The sequence below is a fragment of the Rhinolophus hipposideros genome, assembly GCF_964194185.1.
Source record: "Rhinolophus hipposideros genome assembly, chromosome: 5".
NCBI classification, from domain to species: domain Eukaryota; kingdom Metazoa; phylum Chordata; class Mammalia; order Chiroptera; family Rhinolophidae; genus Rhinolophus; species Rhinolophus hipposideros.
In genome coordinates, this window is record NC_138051.1 from 95062671 (window position 1) to 95085994 (window position 23324).

A 23324-nucleotide genomic window follows, 5' to 3' on the forward strand; every position below is an offset into this window, starting at 1 on the left:
GACTGAGGGCATGTGGTTTATAAGTGTTTTTTCATTCTTTTTTTTTTGGCCTTCTTTACCTATCTTTTCAGATGGTATTTTTCCTTGCTTTGTTATTTGCCGTGATCATTTATTGATTCTCTCTTTTATTTTCTACATAATGTTTGAGATGGGTAGGAGGCTATCCAAGAATTAGATCCAGAAGGTGTGTGCTTGGTAGAGAAATACACAAGTCTGTTGTCTGGCTCGGCGTAAGAGCTCTCCCACTGTTGGCACTGTCAAGAGCGATTGCTTATGGAGGTGGTGATTCCCGCAGCCCTGAGATACTCCAGCAGTAATCTGGGCAACCATGCAGTGACATTATTAGAGAAGGGATTGTGTGTTCCCTGAGTGGTCAGATGGGAAGAACTAACGTTCCCGTCCCTCCCTGAGAGTCAAGGGCAGGATTCTGCTCATGCATTCAGACCTCCTTCGGGAAGCATTTTCCCAGTGTCTTCTGAGCTCCAGGCCTCACTCAGTGTAAGTGGTAGCAGAGACGTCTGGAGCCAGTGTGCTTGGATTGAGTTAGGTCATGTAAATTCTGCAAATGTAGAATGCAGGAGGGAATCTCAGGGATTTGGGCTCCTGACAACCCCAGGGTGGATGTCCCGGGTGCCTCACAAATCGTTGGCACAACTTCCTCTTCTGGAAAAGGGGCACTGACACATTCATTCAAAAAGGATGTCCATACACTGGCCATTGTAGCGAGGACAAGGTGGCCATCACGTGCCTGCTCCTCAAGGTGGGGAGGAAGAATGAAAAGGTAATGTATTTTCAAATCACTGATTTTCAAATCAGTACTTGGAGGAACAGTAAGGCACATGGACAAGAGTGGGGGGACCTTTATAAACAGGATGGCCCAGAAGACTTCTCTGATGACATGGTGTCTGAACAAAGCCCGAAAGCTATGAGAGCGAGTCAGCACAAATTTTGGGCAAAATATGTTTCTACAGAGAAAACCGGAAGTGCAAAGGCCCTGGGATGCTATTTTCAAAAAAGGTCAACGGTGTTGGCATAGTTGGTACAGGAATGATTGAGAGGGAGAGGAGGAGGTATTTGGACAGGTCAGCATTTTTTCGGTGGTGATACCTTATAGCAAAATCCATTTTTAAAAAATTTTCCCCATTAGTTTTTGACAAGCATTGGATCAAAATTGTAAACTTGACTTTTGTAAACTTGGCATTGTCTGTAGCAGTTTCTTCAAAAAAGCTATCATTCAGACAGATGCTATTTCCAGCCTGGACAGAAGCACCACTTGGAGCGATCGCTGGCAGAGATGAGATTTTTGTATCTCTGGAAGATGGTGAAACCCACCCAGCTGTCTGGTCGAGGTGAAAAAAATCACATTAACATGCAAACGCTCCTGAGTAAGTGAAATATTGATGGGTACAACCCTCCAAAGAAAAATATTCATGAAATACAGGCTGTTGCTCCACAGCTAGCCAGCCAAGCTGTTTGCTCAGCGAGACCTGAGCGCTAAGAAATCTTGATTGCAGGTGTTGTGCCCTTCAGAAACGAGCGATCTCCCCAGGGAGTTTAGAAATGGGAGCTTGCTAGTGCTGGGAATCATGGGGTGGGGTGGGGGAGCCGCTTCTGAAAAGGACCTTCTGGCCACCTCCCTCTCATATCTTAATGTGACCTCCCACCATGGCCCCCTGGGGCAAAGAATGGAGAGAATGCTCCCTTTGCCAACCCGAGGGGTTCACATTCCTCTGCACTGGCTCCCGCTGCTATTTCTGATCTGATCAAGGTCTTCAAGGTGGTTTCCTAAAAAAGGATTATCGTTTCCCCAGTGGGACTTTGGGGGGTGGTGGCGGAAGGAACATACATTTTCTCAGTAAATGTCCTTTATTTGCAACTTGGAGGCAGTGGAGAGAGAGGGAGACACATGAGCTGGGCCCGTGGGTGTGCTCGCATTTCATCCACGCAGGGGTTGTCAGGTCCTGTTAGCATTCCATTTTGTAGACAAGGAAACTGAGGCTCAGGGATGAAAGAAGGGAGGGAGGCTGGTGTCTGCTTGCCAGGAGGCAATGTACCTGGGGCCCTGGGGAGCATGGGCTCAGGGTGCGTCCGAATCCCAGCACTCACACACCTGCCAGCTGTGGAACCCGCCGGAGATGTCCCTTTTTCTCACTCGGCCCACTGTGCTCACTTACCATATGGGGCGGGGGCACCTCCCCCTTTTCGGTTGTTGTGACGTTCAGATTGTCAGTGGATGTAAAGTGCTCAGGACACTGCCTGGTCCCTAGAAAGTGCTCAGTACCCCCGGGGTCTCTGCTGAGTGCTCTCGATATGTCTGCTATCACTCCGCTAGCAGGAAGTGAGGTGATGCATGCCAAGCAGGATTGTCCCTGAGAGGGACAACCACGCTCGGTACCCCGAGACCCTACCAGAGTCTCCGGATCTGTGAGAACTCAGAACTGAGGTACAAGGATTCCAGAATGAACCCCACACACACGTACTCACAATGACACACATGGGACACAAATCCCAGATGCAGCCAGCTTGGTCCCTGGTTCTTCTCGCACGGTTATCCAACGCCACGGGGAGTTATGACTCCCACTTTACAGATGAGAAAATTGATGTTCAGAATCTTTGCTGCTCCCCCAGAAGTCTCTGTCTGCCCGTTTATCCAGCTTCTCTGGAAATATTTGTTGCTATTTGGAGAAGAAAAACCTTTTCCTCAAGGATTGCAAGCAAAAGCCTCTTTTAGCCAGCGTTAGTATCTATTGCTGCGTAACGAGCCAACCTAAAACTGGGGGCTGGAAACAAAAGTGATTATTGTCTCTTGTGGTTCTGTGGGTGGCTGGCACAGCCCAGGCTTTGGGACACCTCTCTCCATGTTCCTGCTCGCGCGGCCAGCTTGGGCTTCTTCACAGCAAGCCTCTCAGGGTAGTTGGGCTTCGAAGGGGGACTGGCTTCCCCAGAGTGGAGTGTTTCCAGAGGCAGACGTGGAAGCTGCCAGTCTCTGAAGGTCAGACCCAGAAACTGCCCAGGGTCACTTCCACTATGTGCTGTCACCCAAGAAGAGGGGACACAGACTCCATGGCAGAGAGTCAGAGGATTTGTGGTCATATGTAATCCACGACAGCTGGGAAGCGGGGTTTGGCAGACGCCATGGGTCTGTGTTTGATAGATTATTCCCACGTAACATGGATTTTGCCAGGTCCGTTACAATAGATGTGGGGCGTTTCCTGACACGCCTGGAGACAGGTCACTTGGCCTAAGTAATTGGCTTAGGTCAGAACCTGCCTCTTTGGGGAACTGGAAACAAGTCAGTCTGGCAGACAAAGGCCAGGCAAGCAGTTGACACTGAGGGTCCATGAGGCACTGGGCAGTGTGTGTGGGGTGGGGGTAGATGCCACAAGATGTGCAGAGCTAAGGGGCAGGGAGTGGGACAGGTGAGCTGGGCACCAGTAGGATTTCAGAACACAGGCAGCCTGACCCCCTGGCCTCAGCCTGAGTCCCAGCCTCTGGAGCAGAGCTCCAGCCACCAGACAGGTTCTGGAGCCGGACACTCATTCCTTGGAGGATAGAGGACAGGCAGGAAAGTCAGCAGCCCAGGCCCAGGGGCGCCAAGCAAGTTCCTGTGGCAGGGACTAGAGCCTGCGCCAGCCAGACACCTGGTTCTAGGAAGTGCACCCCAGATGTGAGCTGGCAAGGACCAAGTATAAGCCCCAGAACATGCACTCTGAGGTGACAGGAGTTCAGGGCCTTTGAGCCCCAGCCTCTGAGAGATGGTGGCCTCGGGTCCTCATTGCTTCTGAGAACTAGGGCTGGTAGTGTCTGCAGAGGGTCAGGGAGTGGAGGGGACACCACAGGGCCTGATGATAGGCCCCTTTCCTTCAGGACCCCCGCCTGAGGACGTTGGACAGAAGGTTCCATAAATTCCCTTCAATTCCCAGGCTCCTCAATGAGTAACCCGCAGCTTGTAACCAAAGGCCCCTGGAAGCTCTGGTTCAAATACAGGACCCTTTAGCATCTGTCCCCACCCCCACCGAGCGAGTCACACTTTAGCAGAGCCTAAGTAGGGCCTAAGCAAAGGCCTGGTGGGTTGGCAGAAGTGTCTGTGAAATAAATGAACGATGAATGTAAACATTACCTCTTACGAATAATAATAATGTAGACTTACAGAAAAGCTGTAGGAATAGTAGAATTCCTCTCACCAGCTTCCCCGCAAGCCCGCATGTTGGGGACCGCAGTGCACTTAGCAGACCCCGGAGCTGAACAACCTACAATACTACTGACGACACCACAGACTTTATTCGGAAGCCACCGGGTTTCCACTACTGACCGTTTTCCGCTCCAGGACCCCATCCCTGGCCCCACCCACGTTGCTGTAGTGCCCAGGGCTCCTCCGTCTGCTCCAGTGCGTAACCGTCCCCGGTCTTCCCATGGCCTTCATGCCCTGGCACTGCTAACGTGTGCCGATCAGCCACTGTGCAGAACGTCCCTCAACTGGGTTTGTCTGACGTTTCATCGGGATTGGGCCGAGGCTGTGCATTTGGGGCAAGAATCCCGCAGAGACGATGCTGTGTCCTGCTCAGTGCTTCCTGTCGGGGGTCCATGGTGGCCGCGTCTTATCCCTGGGGATGTTGACCTTGATCAGTTGGTCAAGGGCGCATCTACCAGGCTTTTCCACTGTCAAGTTCCTCTCTTTCCTTTGTAATTCATAAATATCTCGAGGGAGATACTTGGCGACTGTGCACATTGTGTTTCTCCTTCAACTTCCACCCATTCATTTTAGAATCCATAGGTAAATCTTGTCCATACACTTAATATTGTGATGTTTGCTTAATGATGATTTCCTGTTTCCCTCTTTCCTTCTACATTTATTACTTGGAATTCTACTGCGAGAAAGAACTGTCTCTTCTCCCCCTTTCATGTGATTACAGTTGACCCTCGAACAACCCGGGTTTGAAAATCCACTTATACCTGGATTTTTTACAGTAAATATACAGTCAGCCCTCTGTATACTTGGGTTTCACATCCGCAGATTCAGTCAACCTCAGATCAAAAATAGTTTGTTCAATCCGTGGTTGGGAGTCCTCAGGCTGCAATGATCTGTGACATTCTGTACAGGGGACTTGAACATCTGTCCATGGAGGGTCCTAGAACCTCCTGGAATGCCCTGCAGATAGTGAGGGACAACTGAGGTTTGGGGGGAGTCAAAGTCACAAGCAGATTTTCGGGTGTGCAGCACCCGTAACCCCCCAGTGCTGTTCAAGGGTCAATGACATTTATTTATATTAGTGTAAACTTCTAGATATTTATTTTATTCTGTGAGTTATAGTCTAATACTGTGGTTATCGATTTTCTTGCTCAGATTGGTCCAGCGTTGGCCTAATATTAGGAGCTCTTTCAGTTCTGTGCTTGTATTTTGACCTGCCCCCTGACTCCTCATCTTTTGGGGGGCACTTCCTGACTGTCTCAAATCACAAGATGCTCAAAGCTCATCTGGCATTTTGCCTCTCCCCCCCCCTTGCAATCAGCCAGTTCTCCAAGGAGATGTGGCACCTTTCACTGGAGAATGGCACATAGAAACCAAGATCTGTGTGCACATTGCCACCGGGCATCACTGTTTTAGCCCCTCTCAGTAAACACAGCTAGGAATTTCACGAATGCGCACTAACACACATGCACACGCTCATCTATATTTCCGTATCTACCTACTTGTATGAATATTAAAAACCGCGAGTTTATACAGATAGACAAGGTCCATTTTAACCTTCTCCCCTTTCCTGATTTGTAACGTCTGTCTCCACAGTGAGAAATCCCACTCTCATTCGCTAAAATATTTCTTTTTAATTCAAGTATATACTAAAGTAGCTTCAGAATTGCTAACCATACCCCTGAGAGAAACATGTTTATGAAGTTAATACCAGCATTTGTGTACAGTCTTTCGTCTTCAGCCTCATGCTATCCAGTCAAACTCTGTTTCCCAAAGTCCCTTAGGTTAGATTTTTTTTCTTTTCCATCCCCTTCAGTGTGGTTATATTATTTATTTATGTATTTATTTGTGTATTTATGTATATATGTATGTATGTATTTATTTGTGTGTGTATTTATTTATTTATTTATTTATTTATAATAGTTCGGCCCATTTGTTAGTGTTTATATTCCATGTGGCATTTCCTTCACATTTGGTTGGTTTCCATCATTTTTTGTGGGTATAGGAAAGTCATGTGAAACATTATAATGCTTCTGAGTCCGATTTGGACCAAAAGACACCCTCAGGGAAGTGTCACTCCCTCTTTGCCTCTGCCACTCCAATCCCATTCTTTCTCCACCCCTTTCTCACTCACCTCCTCCAGATAGCCAGCCTCTTTAACCTTGAATTACTCTTCCCATGTTTCTTTTGCACAGATGAGTACATGGTATATTGTTATAGCCTTTTCTTAGATGAATTGTAGTGTACTATGAGTGCTCTTCACTCTGCTTTTCTAATGTAAGAGTATGTCCTGGAATTCTCTCCAGATCCGTTCCTGTCACTCTTCCCCTTCCTTTCTTTACAGCTGCATAGTACTCCATTGCATGGCTGTACTGGAGTTTGTCCAGCCCTTCTTCTATGTCTGGGCGTTTAGGTTACTTCCCGTATTTTTACATTTACAGATGACACTGCAGTGAACAAACTTGCAGGTGTATTTTTGTAGAGCTGGAGATTATCTTCAGGGTAGAGTCCAAGGAGGAGGGTTGCTAGGCTGGTGGGTAGGTGCACAATAGTTTTGTTAAGTGTTGCTCACTTGCCCTCCAGTAAGCTCTACCCTCAACTGTTGGAAAATATTTGTTTCTTGTTGAAAGTTAATGGTTTGTATCCACCCTGGGTCAGTTACAGATGAGCACTGGAGTGGAGGGATGACGTATGTAAGGTGACACAGCTAGTTGGGGGCCAATCTGGGACCCAAACCCTGCTCTTCATCATCGCTGGAGCCTTCCCTACTTCCCGCTGCTCCTGGGAATTGGGGAATGGGGTCTGACAAGTGGGGTGTATGGGCCAGCAGAAGTGGCAGGCAGGCTGGTGGGGGTGGAGGGCAACACCACAGGCCTGTGACTCACTTCCACTGCTTGGTTTAAGCAGCTTTGCCACAGAGCTACCTGATGACATATGTTCCATGGGGAAATCTAGGCTCCTATGATTAATGTTTCCCACAACTAAAAGATGTGTTCTCATCTGAGCAAGATAAACACTGATTAATTTACCTTTAAGTGGTAGTACAAGGAGCTGTTTTTTCTCTTTAAATCAGTGTTTAAACCCTTTTTTACTTCACACACAGTAAACTAAGCCTCCTTTTCATCAGACTTCCAGGTGGGAAAGAAAATGGGCCAGCCTACCAAGGACCCCTACACCTCATCCTCCGGGTCCACACTCTCTGTGGTCACACAGACAAGCTGAGCTCAGGAAATTTGCCAAGGCACTTCCCCAGGTAGGAACAGCGCACGAAGGCAGGTCCCAGTGTGTCCAGTGCTCTTTTTGCAACACCTGTGTCACTGTGTGTAGATGGTGAAGGAAGAGAAGGAAGATGCCAGGGGCTGCTGGAGCAGGAGTGACCTCTGACCCAGCCTCAGGACTGATGACCCCTCTTTCTCCCCACAATGCATCCCCCCACACACACTATTCCCCACACACACACACTGACAAGCGAAGCCTGTCCACTCTGGCTGACTCCTGCTTGGATGGTCAGGAAAGACGGCATGCTCTTTCGACACAGGTTCTCCTCACTGCCTTTCCCTTTATAGGGAGGTCCAGCTACGTGGGCTAAGCCGGACTGTCCCCATCGCCCATTCATCTGCCTCCCACAACGTTCCCTCCTCTAACCTGGTGTCTGGGCCTCCCCTGCCTCTTTCATTCTTTCATTCATTCCCTCGCTCATTCAGGGCCCTGAGCACCATGAGCGCTCTGGGCCAAGCACAGGGACCAGAGGACGTGGAGATGAATCAGAACCCAGCCGGTCCCTCCTATGGAGCGCACAGTGGAGGGGGGAGGCACCCAGATAAAGGGGTGCTTACAGAATACGACAGGAGATGGTCAGACGCAGTCTGCAGCAGGCTTTCTGCCTTCGAGAAGGAATACCTGGAGATACTGTCAACCAAGCTGAGCCTGGAAGGATGAGCATCAGTTGTCCACGCCAGAAGAGAGCGTGAGGAAATGCACGGTGGTTAGAAAGCATGGCGGAGCGAAGGGTGCACAGGACTGGAGCGCAGGGTGTGTGTGCAGGCACACGGGACATGAGCAATGTTGGGGAGTAGAATTGGCGACCGGGTTCAATTCTGACCCAGTCTTTGATGAGTTCTTGGTTTAATTCCCTGCTATATCACTAGTACCTACAACACTGCCTGGCACATTGTAGGTGTTCGGCAATTATTTTTAGTCTCAATTCCTTATTTCTAAAATGGGAATAACACTTTCATCCGTGCTGCTGCTGCTGTAGCCCATTGCTCTAGAATGGGCATATAGTAGGTGCTCATTAAATATTACTGGATTGGCTGGCTGGCTGGAAGACAATACAGTGCTTGGCCCATGCCCTGTCCATACGGATTAGTAGCTGTAATTGTTACCATCATGCGTAGCTGGAGAGGTACTTACTGGCCACGTCATGACAGGCCTCATGTGCAAAGCTGGAGCCAGCAACATCTTGGCGATTCGTGAGGGGTCGCACTCTACTTGTTATTAATAATAATAATTGTGGACCTTTGTTGAGCAGACTAAATGCTTTACAAGTGTTCTCTCTCTTCAGTGGTTCTTTGGAAGCTCCTGGGAGTAAATTCCGGTCACCAGAGATGTCCCGGTTGCCATTTCCCTTGAGTAGGCATGTGGTGATGGCTGGGTCATTCTGTGGTCATGTGGGCTGGGCATGGGCATACATAGAGGAGTTTGTCCCTTGGAGAGCTCTTACCCTGACACTGCCAAGGACCTCGCGTGGGTGCAGAGTGTCTGTACCTGGAGAGACGCCCCCAGCTGATTTCTTGAGTCCTCGGAAGGCAAGGAGCAGGGCCTCCCTGGGGGCTGCTGGCAGAGCTGGAGGCCACCTGGTCCAAACGTTCATCTTGGAGAGCAGGTTACCAATTTTCACTTACTGAGGTCTGATTTTAGGAGCTAAATGGGTTTTTAAAATTTACTATGAAGTATCTCATGCATATAAAAGAGAATAAATCGTGTGTACGTAAGACTGGGAAAACGAATTTGTGAAATGAACATGCGCATACCCTTTGCATCTCCTGAATAAATAGTAATCAGTTCCAAAGTTATTTTGCATGGTTTCCAAGTGCCCCTGCGCTGGTCTCTTCTTCCCGCTGCAGCCTCACCTCTTACCGTACCCCCCATGAGCTCCACTGCCAGACTTGCTGCAGCCTTCTGCACCATCACTCTTGCTTTGCACCCGTCAGTCTCCTAACCAGGTGCCCTTTCTCTGCCACCATGAGCCACTCTAATCCTGCCAGCCTTGCAGATCTCAGCTTAGATCCTCCCTTCCCCCCATCTTTCAGGGAGAGGTCCCTGGCTGGCCTCCCAGGCAGGTTGGGATCCCACAATGCCCTGGGCTCACATCACTATAATGATGTGTTTGTGTTCCCCCCCCCCACCCCGGGCCATGAGGTCCTTGAGAACTCAAGGCCTTATCTTCTCTTTGCACATGTCCAGTGCTTAGTGTGGGCACTCAGGGAATATTTGTTGGAAGCCTGGGTCTCAAATTCTCGAGAGGGAGCTGTGTTTCAGGTGACCACTGAGGTCTCTTCTCCAGGGAGATGCTGATTCTTCTTGGATGTTCCGCCACTCAATTTGTCACCTGGCGCTTCTAAATTTCCAGGCAAGTGGTCATCCTTGTAAATAGGACCCGAAGACCCTCCGTTACCCTAAACTACGGAAACGTTATTGAGACCGAGAAACACTTGGAGTTACGTCTGAGCCTGAGCCACTCCAGAGACGTCAGTTAGTGAGTCATGCAAAGAATTAGGAGGAAATAGTCCCTTGTCTTGAGGGTGTGGCGCCTTTCAGCACATCAGGGAGCCCAGATTGAGTTCCCAGACTGGCATTATTTTAAAAGACAAGTTTCTACTAGAATTAAATGGCACCGAAACCAACTTCATTCAGCCTGAACATCTCTGCTGTGTTATAGAGAGGCTGTCAGAACCTTTATCATTTGTCATCTTCACACACAGCAACGACCCTCTTTTCAGGCTCAGATTCCAGCCTTTCGAGCAGAGAGACACTGACACATAGATGTGTCCTTGGCACAACTGGCATCGAACGCTTTGTTCTTATCACTTGGGTGCTGAGGGTCACCAAGGATTGTAGGAAAACAGAAGCGCTTGGAGTCCTCCTAGTTTTATTTCCATGTATGTGTGCTTTGAACATGATAAAAATAACATAATCAACTGCAGTACAGAAAATTTCTGAATACTCTCCCCCAATACTCACGGAATACTCAATGAGTTCAATACTCACCGGACAAGTGAGATTTTAAAACTATTATTTGCAGTCCTAAGTGGACCTGAATTTCAATATTCTGTGTTTTTTCCTTCTACTCATAATGTGGGCAGCTTCCTTGTTGTCACTTTCTCACCATCATCTTTAGGTTTCAGGGGCTCATAACCCCAGGATTTTTTTAATTCTCTGTTTGTTATTGATCACTGAATGGCTTTTTGAAGGAAGATCTCCCACTTAGTAAGCGACTCTGAGAAAATTGGAGTAGAGAAGTAATAAAGAGGGGACTCCACAAGGGAGTAGAGGGGGCAGAGGGCGCCAGGACCCAGCCTGGCTCCCTAGGACTGGACGTCGCTCAGCCTTGTCCTTCTCTGGCAAGGTCACTGGCCTAGCAGACTTTGAGGTCCTAGCAGGACTTCACCTCATCTTGTAGAAAAGACAGAGAAATGTGGGCAGGAGGAGAAGGCAAACAACAAAATGATGGTGTCAGAAGAGTGCTGACTAACGAGTTAGAATTAACTTGGAAAGCTGGTCAAAAATGGGAAAGTGAGTCATCTGGACAACAGTGTGGAAAGTTTGCATATCCTGTGGTGGATTATCTGAAACTGGGAGTAGGCAGAAGTCAACCCACTGAAATGTAATTCGATCCAAATATGCTGTCCTGTCCTTGAGTTGAAAACACTCCCTCCCCCAACAGGAAGGGAGCAAGGTGGCTTTGGAGCATCAAGAATTTATAGCAGGGGTGGCAGCCCCAAAGAAGATGGGGTTCTCCGTTCTCAGCAGCATTAATGATGTACCACATCAGAATGAGGGCGGGGAGAGCCCTGCCCCCTTTGGGTTGGGGAAGCCTCTCCTAGAGTAATGTTTTAGGAGGGGCCTTTCCAGGAAAGGGATCATGATTAGGAGGGGCTCTACAGACAAGTAGGAAACGGGGTGCTTAGCTGGAGAAAAGGGGGGTCCTGAATGAGCCTCAGTCATCATCATCATTTAATCATAGTAGCTGCCAGTCATTAAGGTAGACAATTTACAACCATTACCTTTTCTCCTACAAGCCAATATTAATTACCCCCACTTTACAGATGAGGAAACTGAGTCTCAGAGAGATGAAGCTGCTTGCCCAAGTCACACAGCTGGAAAACCATGGAGCCAAGATCAGATCCCAGATGCTTTTTCTTCCCACTGAATATGAATTTTTCAACCACTGATGTGTTGCCTGGCAGGTGATGATGAGGACTTGTTTTTGTTTAGTTCCTAGTTGTAGAAGTGGTTCCCGTGGCTGCAAGCCACAGCGAGGATATTTTGTTTTAAATCAAAGAACTTTCCTGACTCAGCTGTTGGCAGGTAGAATAAGCTCTCCTGACAGGTGGTAAGTTGCAGAGTGATGGATGGGTGGTATTCAAGAGGCTCCATGACACTTAGTAGAGTTCTTCTAGGGGGATTTCAAAGGTCAAGTGGAAAAGCAAACAACGTACATCTGAATACCCCTTCTGTGCCAGTAAAAGTTCTTTGGTTGCAAGCAGCAGATATTGAAAAGAAATGAATTCTGACTGCCTTAAGCAAAACACACTGTTTTTGCAAGGACATGGGGCAGAAGGAAATGGTGACCCAAACTTTGAAAAGGACTGAAGTCAGGCTTCTTCTAGGTATCCAGGCAGCGGCCGCTAATCTCTCACTTCAGCACCACGGCCAGGACACACCGGCGGTTACAGTTGCCGCGCCTCCCACCTCCCTACCTGAGGAGGGAGTTCCATCGAGGGCATCTGATAGGCTCAGCCTGGATCCAGGCCCAGCCCCTTGGCACCTTGATTGACAGCACCCATCTGGCCAGGGTAATTTTCCAGAGGAAATCTAAACACTGATACCAAAAGAAGGGAATGGGCACTGAGATACCAAAAGCTCCTGCACAGCAAATGATTTAATAAATAAATTAATAATGATTAATTTATTGATTAATTATCGAATAGATAACAGAAGCCTATTTAAAAAGTCTAAGGTAGAAAGAACAAGCACCCATGTACCCACTACCCAGTTTAAGAAATACTACCAATACGTCAGGGGTTCCCGGAGTAACCCTCCCCGATTTCATCCACATCCTCTCTCCACTTAGTAATCACTGTCCTCGATTTGGGATTTGTTATCCTCTTGCTTTTCTTTGTAATTTGATCGCATTTGTATCTCTAAATGACGAGGTGTTGTTTTCCACGTTTCGGAACTTCATGGAAAGGAAAACATCCTTTATGCATTCTTCTGCCAGATGCTTTCCCACTCAGCGTTGTATTGGTGATTCATTTATGCCTGTTGCAGAATTCAATCCTTTCCACCCCGTGTGGAATTCCAGTGTATGAACATATGACAGTACATGCAGGCCACTGTAGATGGACATTTGTGTTGTTTCCAGCAGGTTGCTAATACCGATCCTGCTATCTGAGGACGTTCTTGCCTGCGCACCCTGGTTTATAGGTGTAGGTGTTTTCAGGGTGCGTGCCCAGAACTGGATGGTGGGTCATCAGGGTCTGAGAACATTCAGCTTTCCAAGACGATTACATCCTCTCTCCCAAAGTGACAGTGACCAGGTTGTATTCCTTCAGATGGTGTCTGTGTCCCTGTTGCTTTACAACCTTTGTCGGTGTTCAGTGGTTTTGTAGAATTTTTTAGCTCTTGCCAATCTGATAGACATTGTGTTTTCTCTGATTACTGAGGTTTACCTTCTGTGTGGCTATTTGCTCTTTTGAGAAGTGCCTGGACATAGTTTTTGCCCATTTTCCTACCAGAAGTTTATTATTTTCTTACTGACTTGAAACTATATTATATATAATAATATAATATATATTATATATATATATATCTCATATCTATATCTATATATACGTGATATATATGTATATATATATATATCTCAGCTTGTGGCTCAACTCTTCATTTTTTGATATTTTTTGATAAAAGAGGTGTTAAATTTAATATTATTGACATTATTAATATTTTTCTCTTTTAGTTTGAGCTTTTACATCTTATTAAGATATCCTCTACCCCAGCATCATAAAGATATTTACTTATGTTGTCTTCTAAAAGTTCTTAAGTTTTCCCTTTCACAGTAGTCCACAATCCTTCTGGAATTGGTGACCTACTGGCTGGATTTCCCTTATATTTTCATATGGATACTCAGTTTTTCCAGCACTGCTTATCCAAAGGCCCATTTCCCCCGGTGATCAGCTCTGTCCGTGCACCTATAGCTAGCTCTGTTTCTGTTCTTTTGGCCTATTTGTCTAGGTTTAACTACTAGCGCTGGGTAATAATTCTTGATGTCTTACAAGGCCAGTCCCCCTACCTTATTCTTCCTTAGGAAATATCTTGGCTATTATTAGCCCGCTGCACTTTTATATACATTTTAGAATTAGCCTGTCAAGTGGCACCAAACACCCTGTAGAAATTTTGACTGGAACAGCAGTGACCCTATAGGTCACGTTAGGAAGAATTGATGTTTTTAGGATATTAATCTCGTGCTCCGCGAAGATGGTGTATCTTTCTTTTTATGTAAGTCTCCTTCTATGTCTGTTAGTAAAGGTTCTCTAATATTCTTTTTATAAAGATTTTACACATTTTTGTTAGCTTTACTTCTTGATACTTTATATTTCAGAAACTATTGCAAATGCTGTCTTTTTAAAATAAACATCTTTATTAAACTGTAATCTACAAACCACAAAAATCACCTATTTAAAGTGTACGATTTAGTGATGTTAGTATATCACAGAGTTGTGCCACCATTTTCAAAATCTAAGTTTAGCACATTTTATAGCAAGAAGGAAGACCTTTCCCACTAGCTGTCACTCCCCATTCCCCTTTCCCGCCCCTGGCAGGAAGGATGAGTGAATGAGTGAGTGAATGAATGAATTTATACCTGTGCAGTAGGCTTTATTTATGTCAGACATTACCCTGTCCCAGCCTTCGCTTTTTTGTTTGATTTTGGTTTTGTTTTCCCCTCCCATCTCTATTACTGCTCTTCCAGCTTCTTTCTTTCTCCGCCACTCTTCATTTGTAACACCTTGGCCAGATCACTTTTTCCAAAGAAAATGTCCCAACCACCTCTCCTTAGGAAGCCCTTGCTAGCTCCCTTGTCAGTTCAGCTGCCAACATGGTTTGTATGGAGAAATTCAGGCTGATGACAAGCACCTAGAAACGAACTTTTGGGACGCAGCACATTTGTGAGTTGGGGAAGGCCTCTTCTGGGCCCTTAGTTTGCTGCAGTGTCCTTAGAAAGTAAACACAGTCCACCCGCTTATTCCCCTCCACTTCCTCCTGAGTCAGAGTTACCTCAGGTTAACTCAGGGAAGAGGCCAAATTAAGCCTTGAAACCAAGCATCCTCTGTGACAGGCGCTTTGTTTTGCTTGAGTGACCGCAGTGATGGGTCTATGGTTTTAAAGGCATCGCTAATTGCGTCTTTAGACCGACCTTGGCCATCTATTTCCAGCCCTGCAGAGACTGGGAGATGCCAGATCACCCTACCGTGCCCACTCATTCCGCCAGCACGCTTTCCCCAAGCAACCTGGTCCATGCCAGATATCTGTTCTTGGAGGCAGAGATTCAAAAGCTTACCCTTTCAAGGCTCAAACGAGAAACCCATTAAAGGGATAACTGGTACTTGGAGAAGCATCTGTCCAGAGCAGAGAAGGGAGTGGATTTCTAAAGCACTTAGTCCTTCCTATGACTTCAAGCAAAGGCTGAGCTATGGAGTCACCAAACTAAAAGAGGGGTCAACCTAGCACTCTCAGCCAAGCAAGCAGATACAACCACTTTGCAAAACCATTTAGCAGTATCTACTAAAGCCGAACACATGCATACCCTATACCCCAGGTTTCCTCTCCTGGGTGTATGTAGCCAAAAGGAAATTGCTATATAAATTTGCCATAGAAATTTTACCTCAAAAGAAAAAAATTGCACACAAATCTAGAACTCTAGTTAATAGGAGCTTGCTGTACTATTTAGGGGGAAGTAATAATATTTGCAGTTTACTTTGAAATGCACCCCGCCAAAGAAAAGATGGATGGAGAGACGCATGGGCGGATACCTGATAAAGCATGTATAGTTAACGTGTTCACGGTGGAATTTAGATGATGAGCATTTGGGCACTCCCTGTAAAATTTTCCTTCAACTTTGCTGTATATTGAAAAATGTCCTATAAAACATTGGGGAAAATGCTATGTCTGTTTGCCAATAGACATGTGCAAGAATGTTCATAGCAGCGTAATGGCCTAACACTGGAAAAACCCAGCAGCAGCAAAGTAGATACATACATTGTGGGTCTGCTTATATAATGGGATACTTACCGTTCACAATGAGAATGAATGAGCCACAGCTACACACAACAGCATGGGTGAACCTCAGCAACATAACGTTGGCGGGTGAAAAACAGACTCAGAAGTGGACATGCTGTATGATTCTAGTTCTCTGAAATTCACAGAGGCAAGACTCACCTAGGGTGTTTTCAGAAGTCAGGATACGGTTTGGGGGGAGAAGGGAGAAAGGGACTGTGAGTGGAATGGAGTGCCTCCGGGAGTGCTGGAAGGTTCTGTTTCTTGATCTTGGTGCTCACTAAACAGATGGGAACATTTATCAAGCTGTACACTGAAAGTCTGTGCACTGTTCTGTATGTGGATTATTCATCAACAAATACGAGGGGAGAAACAGAACACCAAATAGCTCCAACTAGAACCTTTGCCTGGGTGAGCTAGGGGGCTTAGGAACCCACTCTAAGCCTATGCAGTAAACGGAAGTTGTGAAGGAAATGAAACTTCTCTATAAAACAGGCATCCTTTCACTTGTGTGTACATTCAGGTTGCATTAATTCCCCATCTGCACTGATGGCCTGTCTCCCCTTCACACAGATGTCTATTTGCCTGTCTATTGTGTTCTGAATCTAGACTTGATCCTCAAGGTATGACCCGGCCCTTTCAGGGGTTCACATGCTGGGGGGAGGGGTGTGCAGACATTTCACTTTGCAGCGCTACTCCCTGCCTTCCTGGATTCCTGTTCTCCTGTTTGTCATCTTTCCTGGACATTTTCCATGAGATATTTTTTGACCCCTGTATTAGTCAAGGCTCTCCAGAGAGAGAGACAGAGACAGAGAGAGAGAGGGAGAGAGAGATGGATGGCAGGTAGATAGAGACAAAGAGATTTATTTTAAGGAAATGGCGCGTGTCATTATGGAGGCCGGCAAGTCTCAAGGTCTGCAAGGTGAATCAGCAACCGTAAAACTCAAGAGAGCTGATGGTTTAGTTTCAGTAGAAAGGCCAGCAGGCTCAAGACCCAGGAAGAGCCAATGTTTCCGTCTGAACTTGAAAGCAGGAAAACGTTGATGTCCCAGCTCAAAGGCAGTCAGGCAGGAGAAAGTCCCTCTTACTCTCAGCCTCAACTGATTAGATGAGGCCCACCCACATTGGGGAGGGCAATCTGCTTTACTCAGTCTACGAATTGCAGTGTTAATCTTATCTGGAAACATTCTTACAGACACATCCAGAATAATGTTTGACAAATGTCTGGGCATCCCGTGCTCCAGTCCAGTTGACACATAAAATTAACCATCATAACCCCAGAGCATGAAAAGCCTCCTGGCTCTACAGGCACCGTTCTCTAATGAAGGAAATGAAGCTGGTGGGCCCTGGCCTGATCCCGTCACATCCCATCAAATAGACACGCTGCTGCCACCACACACACACATTGATAATTTTTTGCATATAGTTTGAGTTAGTGATTGGTGGCAAAGAAGGCTTCAGCTAACCCATCAGGCCTCCTAGATGGCTACGTTTATTATCTTAAAGAACAAAATGAAATTATGTTAGTTATCGCAAAATATATCATACATGCAAAAGAATCTCTGACACATACGTCTACAGTGTAACAGATAATGGCAAAAATGAACACGCCAGTACTTCCCACCCAGCTTCACGATGGAAAAAATATACTGAAGGCCTTTGGTGCCCCTCCAAGAGGGCCCCCCACTCTGTCTGTGTCTATAAGAAGCCAGTCTCATGAATTTTGTGTTAATCATTCCTCTGCTCTTTATAAAAACCAATGTATATGTCTCTAAACAGTATAGTGTTTGGTTTTGCCTGCTTTGAGGCTTTGTGAGTTGACTCATATGGTATGTCTTCGGCAATGTGCTTTTTCAGTCTGCATTAAGTGCCGGGGCGCCATCCACCTTATCACGTGTAGGCCCTGTCCATTCGTTTCACCGCTGTGTAATGTTCCATCATACGGACGTGTACATCTGCTCTGTTCTCGGTGCACGTTTGGGTGGCCTCCAGTCAGTCCCCTGCTGTCACAAACGGAGCTTGTAGGATTGTTTCTGTCCACATCTCCAGGTGCACAGGTGCGGGGCTTTCTCTAGGTTATACACCTAGGGGAACAGTGCCCAACCCAGCAGTAGAATGTGTGTCTCTTCACTTTCCTGGATAATACCAAGGAACTTTCCAGAATGGCTGTACCAGTGTATACTGCTGTGAGAGGCTATGCACGTTTCTTGTGGTGCTCTCCTCTGCTCTTCCCATCTTCTCTGGTCTCGTTGCTTTCCTTAGATCCTGTCCATCCCTGCCCATATCACAGCCAGGACTCGGATGGTTGTGACGGTGACGCCCTCCTACACCCTTCCCGCATATGTAGGACAGCACAGGTCTTGGGTATGAGCCAGTACACGGACATGTGTAAAATTCCCACTGGCATGGGAGAACACGCATGTTTTAGCTGGACTGCCATGCAGCTGTCTCCATTTCTGCATCAGGGAAAAGGGAGAAACCACCCCAGTAGAGTGGGCGGCTCCCAGACTAGACTGCCGGGCTAATCGCTTTATGCCAATGTCAGGACATTCATCCTTGAAATTGATAAGTCATGCTCTGCCATTCCTCCACGGCCAAGAGCACTGTGTCTCAAGATTGGATCCATAGGTGATTTTTCACTCCCACCAGTGACCTAGTCCCCAGGCAGGAAATCACCACCCCCACCCCATCTGCTTGGCTAAGGAGAAGGTGCTTGTTAATGATCATCTTTTGTGCTGCCTCTTTCCCATTCCAGGTTGGCCTGGGGAGGAAGATAAAGACATTTGCAACCAAGATGGTAATCACGAATGGAAATGATGAAGACAGAGGAGGCCAAGAAAAAGAGAGTAAAGAGGAGAGTGTCTTGGCGATGCTGGGGATTCTCGGAACCATCCTGAACCTGATTGTTATCATATTTGTGTACATATACACCACTCTGTGAAGGGCCCAGAGGCTCCTCAGATGCCTCAGGATGGCCAGACGATGGGAGTCCTGTGTGTCGCCAAATCAGTGACTGGACACTGCCCAAACAAGCAGCTGTGACCTACACACGCCACTCGATCAAATGCACCTTCGAACTTTATAAAAGGTCACAAAAATAAATGGATCCTGCCGCAACGAGCAGACTCTAAAGCACAATGAATCCAACAAAACTCGTTAACACAACCAGGAACTCCACGTCTTTGGCAGGGGGCCCGGAAGACGGCTTGGAAGGCCAGGCTTTGATGCCATTGGTGAGAGGATGGGTGCAGGAATTTATTACCCCAGATCGCAGACAGATATCACATACTCGAAAAGAGGAACAGGGCAGACGCCACTCTTTGGCGTGTTCCCAGGACACGCATTTCATCTTCTGGTCACAAGCTGTTTAGTGTGAAAAACCACCGGGGCAGTCCTTGGGGAGGCATGCCACATCAAAAGTGTCTATTTGATACCGGGAGATACCTTATTTTTCTTTTTTCATTGGCTTGACGTGTGTATCTGTTGATATCAAGATTTATAAATATATATTTTTAATAAACGTGCTGTATTTTTTAGCATGAACCAAATATTTGGAGAGGCACTCCTGGATTCACAGAGCTTTCCTTGGTTCTATCTGCTTCGCCCCCTAGGCTGCAGATGTTCTGTTGTGTAGTCATTCTAGTCTTATTTCTCTTATCTTTTACCTTCTCTCTCTTTTTCTCTTTTGGGTCTGGAAGGCATTTTTCCATAATACCTGCCATGGTCTTGGTTGGTGCATGTTTTCAGATTGTCCGTTGAGCAGTTTTTTTGTTCTATAGGAGATATAAAGTGACTGTGGGCATGTGGACCTTAGATGCTCCGTATCCTTACTGAGAATTATGCATGAACAAAGGCTGAGTGCTAAATCAGCTTCAAGAAATTTCAAAAGGACTACGTACCACTGAGGAAGCGTGCAGCTCTATTTGCAAATCAACTGTAGGATGGATTGTTCATCTTCTTATTGGCAGCATTTTCATTTCATTCTTGTGACCATTCATTGATCAGATTTTGATTTTAATGGCCATGTACCGTGAAAGTTGGAAAGAAACAGGAAAAGCTCAGCATTCGGTGCAAAGTCCCTTCCTCAGCGAGCCACCTGGGATCCTTTTCAAAGTAGATGGGGTGTAAATGACACGTGGACTCCCCACTCTGGGAGCTCACTTCAGTCTATGAGGACATTCCTGGGACAGGTGACTCTTCAAGGGCTCTGGAAGGGCCATAACGATCGCCCTAAAGGATTGCTGCGCTTCCTAAAGCTCCTGGTTTACACCCACATGAAGCTACTGTCTTCTTGGCAGGATGGTTGAATAAACATGGATTTGCCCTGTTCTGCTGGCTCCCTGAGACTGCCTTGGCCAGGCTGCAGCAACATAGCCTTAAAAAGAGGGGCAGGATTTCTTCTGCCAGTGCCAGCGCCAGCCTTGCCCGTGGGCAAAAGAAGCAGCAACCGGCCTCGTTGGATTTGAATGATGCCCAGAGGTCTCTGCTGCCAGATCCGTCGCCCTCCATGCTGTGGTCTCTGCAATTCCACCATTGGAGGGTCATTTCTTGGGCTCAGCTAAGGGACCAGGCTCTTTTACAAAGCAAACGCCTCTGAGCACCGGGCTCTGGCAGTGATCCATCGCGTGTCTTCCCCACCAGAAGGAATGTGTTTAGGACACACGCGGACCAGACAGTGTGCCAGATGCATTATATTCCTGAATTCTCACAGTGTCCCGTGAGAGAAGGAGTCTTTTCCCCATGTTGTAGGAGAAGAAAGGAGAGCTCAGAGAGACCAGGAAACTTCCCCGAGATCACGGGGTAGTGAGTCAGGACTCAAAGCCTGGTCTGTCTGATTCCTTAGCCCACTGAAGGCCTGGAGGCTGCTGGGATGGGAACAGAAGAAATGAAGAGGTGGGGACATCGCAGGAAAGGGCCCTCAGGGGTCAGGACACAAACTCAATGGCTCTGCTGAGGGCCAGCTCTGCACACCTCCCTCCCCTAGCGCCTCCTCAGAAAAATAACCCCTGGGAACTCCTTGGACACTGGCGGAATATCATACAAATAAGGATGAGGGACAAGAGAAGGCTGGTTAGAAATAAAATGGAATGTGTGATTCTAGAAAGACTGTATGAAAATTCTGAACAGTGAGCAGAGTAAACAATAAAGGTGCAAAGGAAAAAAAAAAGTATCAATGTCCTTTTTTCCCAACACTGGTATTTTAAAACACCATGTCATTCCTTTGCCTATACATATTTTTTTATTTTATTAAAAAAAAAACTGAATGTGACTGTTGAACTGAAACTGTTTTATTTAGACTGTAGAAGCCCCAGTGATTTTTCAAGTGTACTAATTTGAAATTTATTGAGGGGAAAAACTGCTTTTCCAATTCTCTGAACAGCTCCCCAATGCTTCTAGATTATCCTTACCCACAGCCTGGAAATAAATCTGCCCATTCAGTGACTGCCAGCCAAAGCCGCAGACTCTCTCCGTGAGCTCTGGCGTGGCTCATCTTATGTCCGCTCTCATGTAGCAGAGCCCAAGAACACACACTGGGCAAACTCAGGATCCGAAGGCCTCTTGAGGGGATGGGAGAGGGAAAGGCTGCCAGGGGTCCTGGGTCTTTAGAGTCTAAGTGTGCCAAGCCCACCTGGGCAAGCATAGCAATAACCGGAAACGCCGCCAGGCCTGTGTCCTTTATGCAGCACTTCCTACCCAGGCTATGGGACCCTGACAGCAACCCCCTGAGACGTGTAGCCTTACCCTCATTTTACAAAGTGAGGGGAAAAGGCTAATTGACTTTTCCAGGTTCGCACGGTTGGAAACCAACAGGATCAGACCTTCCAGCTCCGTGACCTCATGCTGTCAGCATATTGTGTGGCCCAGCCTGCGCGTTCGAGTCCCGCTGGAGCCATGTGACTACTTCAGTCTCATATCACACACAGGTGACAGGTGACAGCTGCCCACCAACCTGCCTCTCCTGGTGATAGGACAGCGGCCCGGGAAGTGTGGCTGAGTTGATGCATTTCCCCTCTACCCGGGGAAGTTGACTCAGAAAGCCTGGTCCTGGCAGCAGAGAGCCGGGGCAGCGTGGTCTGGTGTTTGCGACTGGAAGGTGCTTGCCGAAGGCCAGAAAACACCTGAGCCTGAATCCATCCCTTAACACCTGGGTGAGTACAGGCAGGTCACACCAACACTATGAACTCTTCCTTCCCCTCTAACGGGGGGCCACTTGTAAATAGCCCCAAATCCCATCAGGTAGGCATTCTTCCCTCACTTAATTGATGCAGGAAATACAGCCTGGAAAGGCGAGCGACTTAGCAAGGTCCCAGGATCAGGAAGTCACGTGGCACGGAGTCGGGCCTAGGTTCCTCGCCTGCTGCCTTCTTCACTTTTGTAGCCAAAGAACGACATTTAAGCCCCCAGTTAAACAGCGTCAGGGGGTCTGAGGTTCGGTGGAGGGGACAGGTGCCTCAAAGACTTTCAAGTACAATGTGAGGCACAGGACCCTGCAAAGGCAGAGGAGCGGCTTGGGGGTCCCACTGATTTGACAGGATGGGGTAGAGACACGGCAGAGAGACCCTTTTCCTAAGAATTTCTTTTTCTCTTTTTAACTAGTAAGCCAACTGGCGCCCAGATAGATCAAGTCCCAAAGTCACAGCTAGGCAATGCAGAGGTCTCTGGGGAAAGAAGGTTTCCAGAGAAGTTTTTAAGGGTTTCTGGTAATTAGGGGCTGGACCACCTTGCATGTTTCTGTTCTCTCTTTGCCAAGCAAATGGTTTCTCAAAGAATCCAGAGCTCAGCCCCTACCTTATGTTCAGGACTGGGGCACTCTAACCCCAAAGAGCATAGCTTCGGGGGGCCCTCTGCTGCAGGGAGGCCCAGAGAGAGGCCTTTTCATGCCAACAACAAAGGGGGCCTCACTGACCCAGCAGCTCAGTCCTACTCTTTCATTCTTACCTGTCTTTTTATAAATCACACATGCATAGTCACAGTTGAAAAAGAATGAAGATTTTTTTTTAATTCTATATAATCTTTTAAAATGAAATAATCCCCAAACATCACCATCCAGAAGCAACCCCTGTTAATATTCACTGTATAAATTACAGGCCAGGGGGGGCCTACATATCTGTTTGGCGGATCCATTTTCCTTGAAATTTTAAAATTCTGTTGCCTTTAGGCAGGGCACACTTTTTTGGTCACTGTCCCCACATTATCGGTCACAGTGGACAGCTTCCATCATTTGTTACCTGCTGGCTGTGTCCAAACACATTCTTGATGGTAATCCTCTGGCCATTCAGACATCTCCCCATGAACAGCAGGTTTAGTATTATAATTTGCACACAGGGTGCCACACTGTCCACATGGCTCCTGGATGTTTTCTTCATTAACAGTTACGACTATGCTCCCATATCAAGAAATCTACTTTGGCAAAGCACGTGTATTGGCTGTTTGGTATTCCGTATTCCGTATTATGTACCATCACGTGCTTCCCTGTTCTCTTACTGTTGGACCGTCAGGTGACCACCATTGTTTACTATGAACCACTCGGCCTTGCTGTTGAAAGCATTTCTTCCCCATGACCCCTTAGAGTGGTCTG

General features: G+C 47.1%; 1 protein-coding gene across 2 annotated transcripts in view; it reads left to right on the top strand.

The window, feature by feature from the left end:
- TUNAR (transmembrane neural differentiation associated intracellular calcium regulator) overlaps positions 1-20896 on the top strand; it is a 47291-nt gene extending 26395 nt beyond the window's left edge. For both annotated transcript variants that reach the window (XM_081047262.1, XM_081047263.1), the window contains one exon: positions 18501-20896. In XM_081047262.1, coding sequence (XP_080903388.1) covers positions 18501-18686 — 186 coding nt within the window. In that variant the 3' untranslated portion in view covers positions 18687-20896. The remainder of the gene's footprint in view (positions 1-18500) is intronic.
- Positions 20897-23324: the final 2428 nt, after the last annotated feature.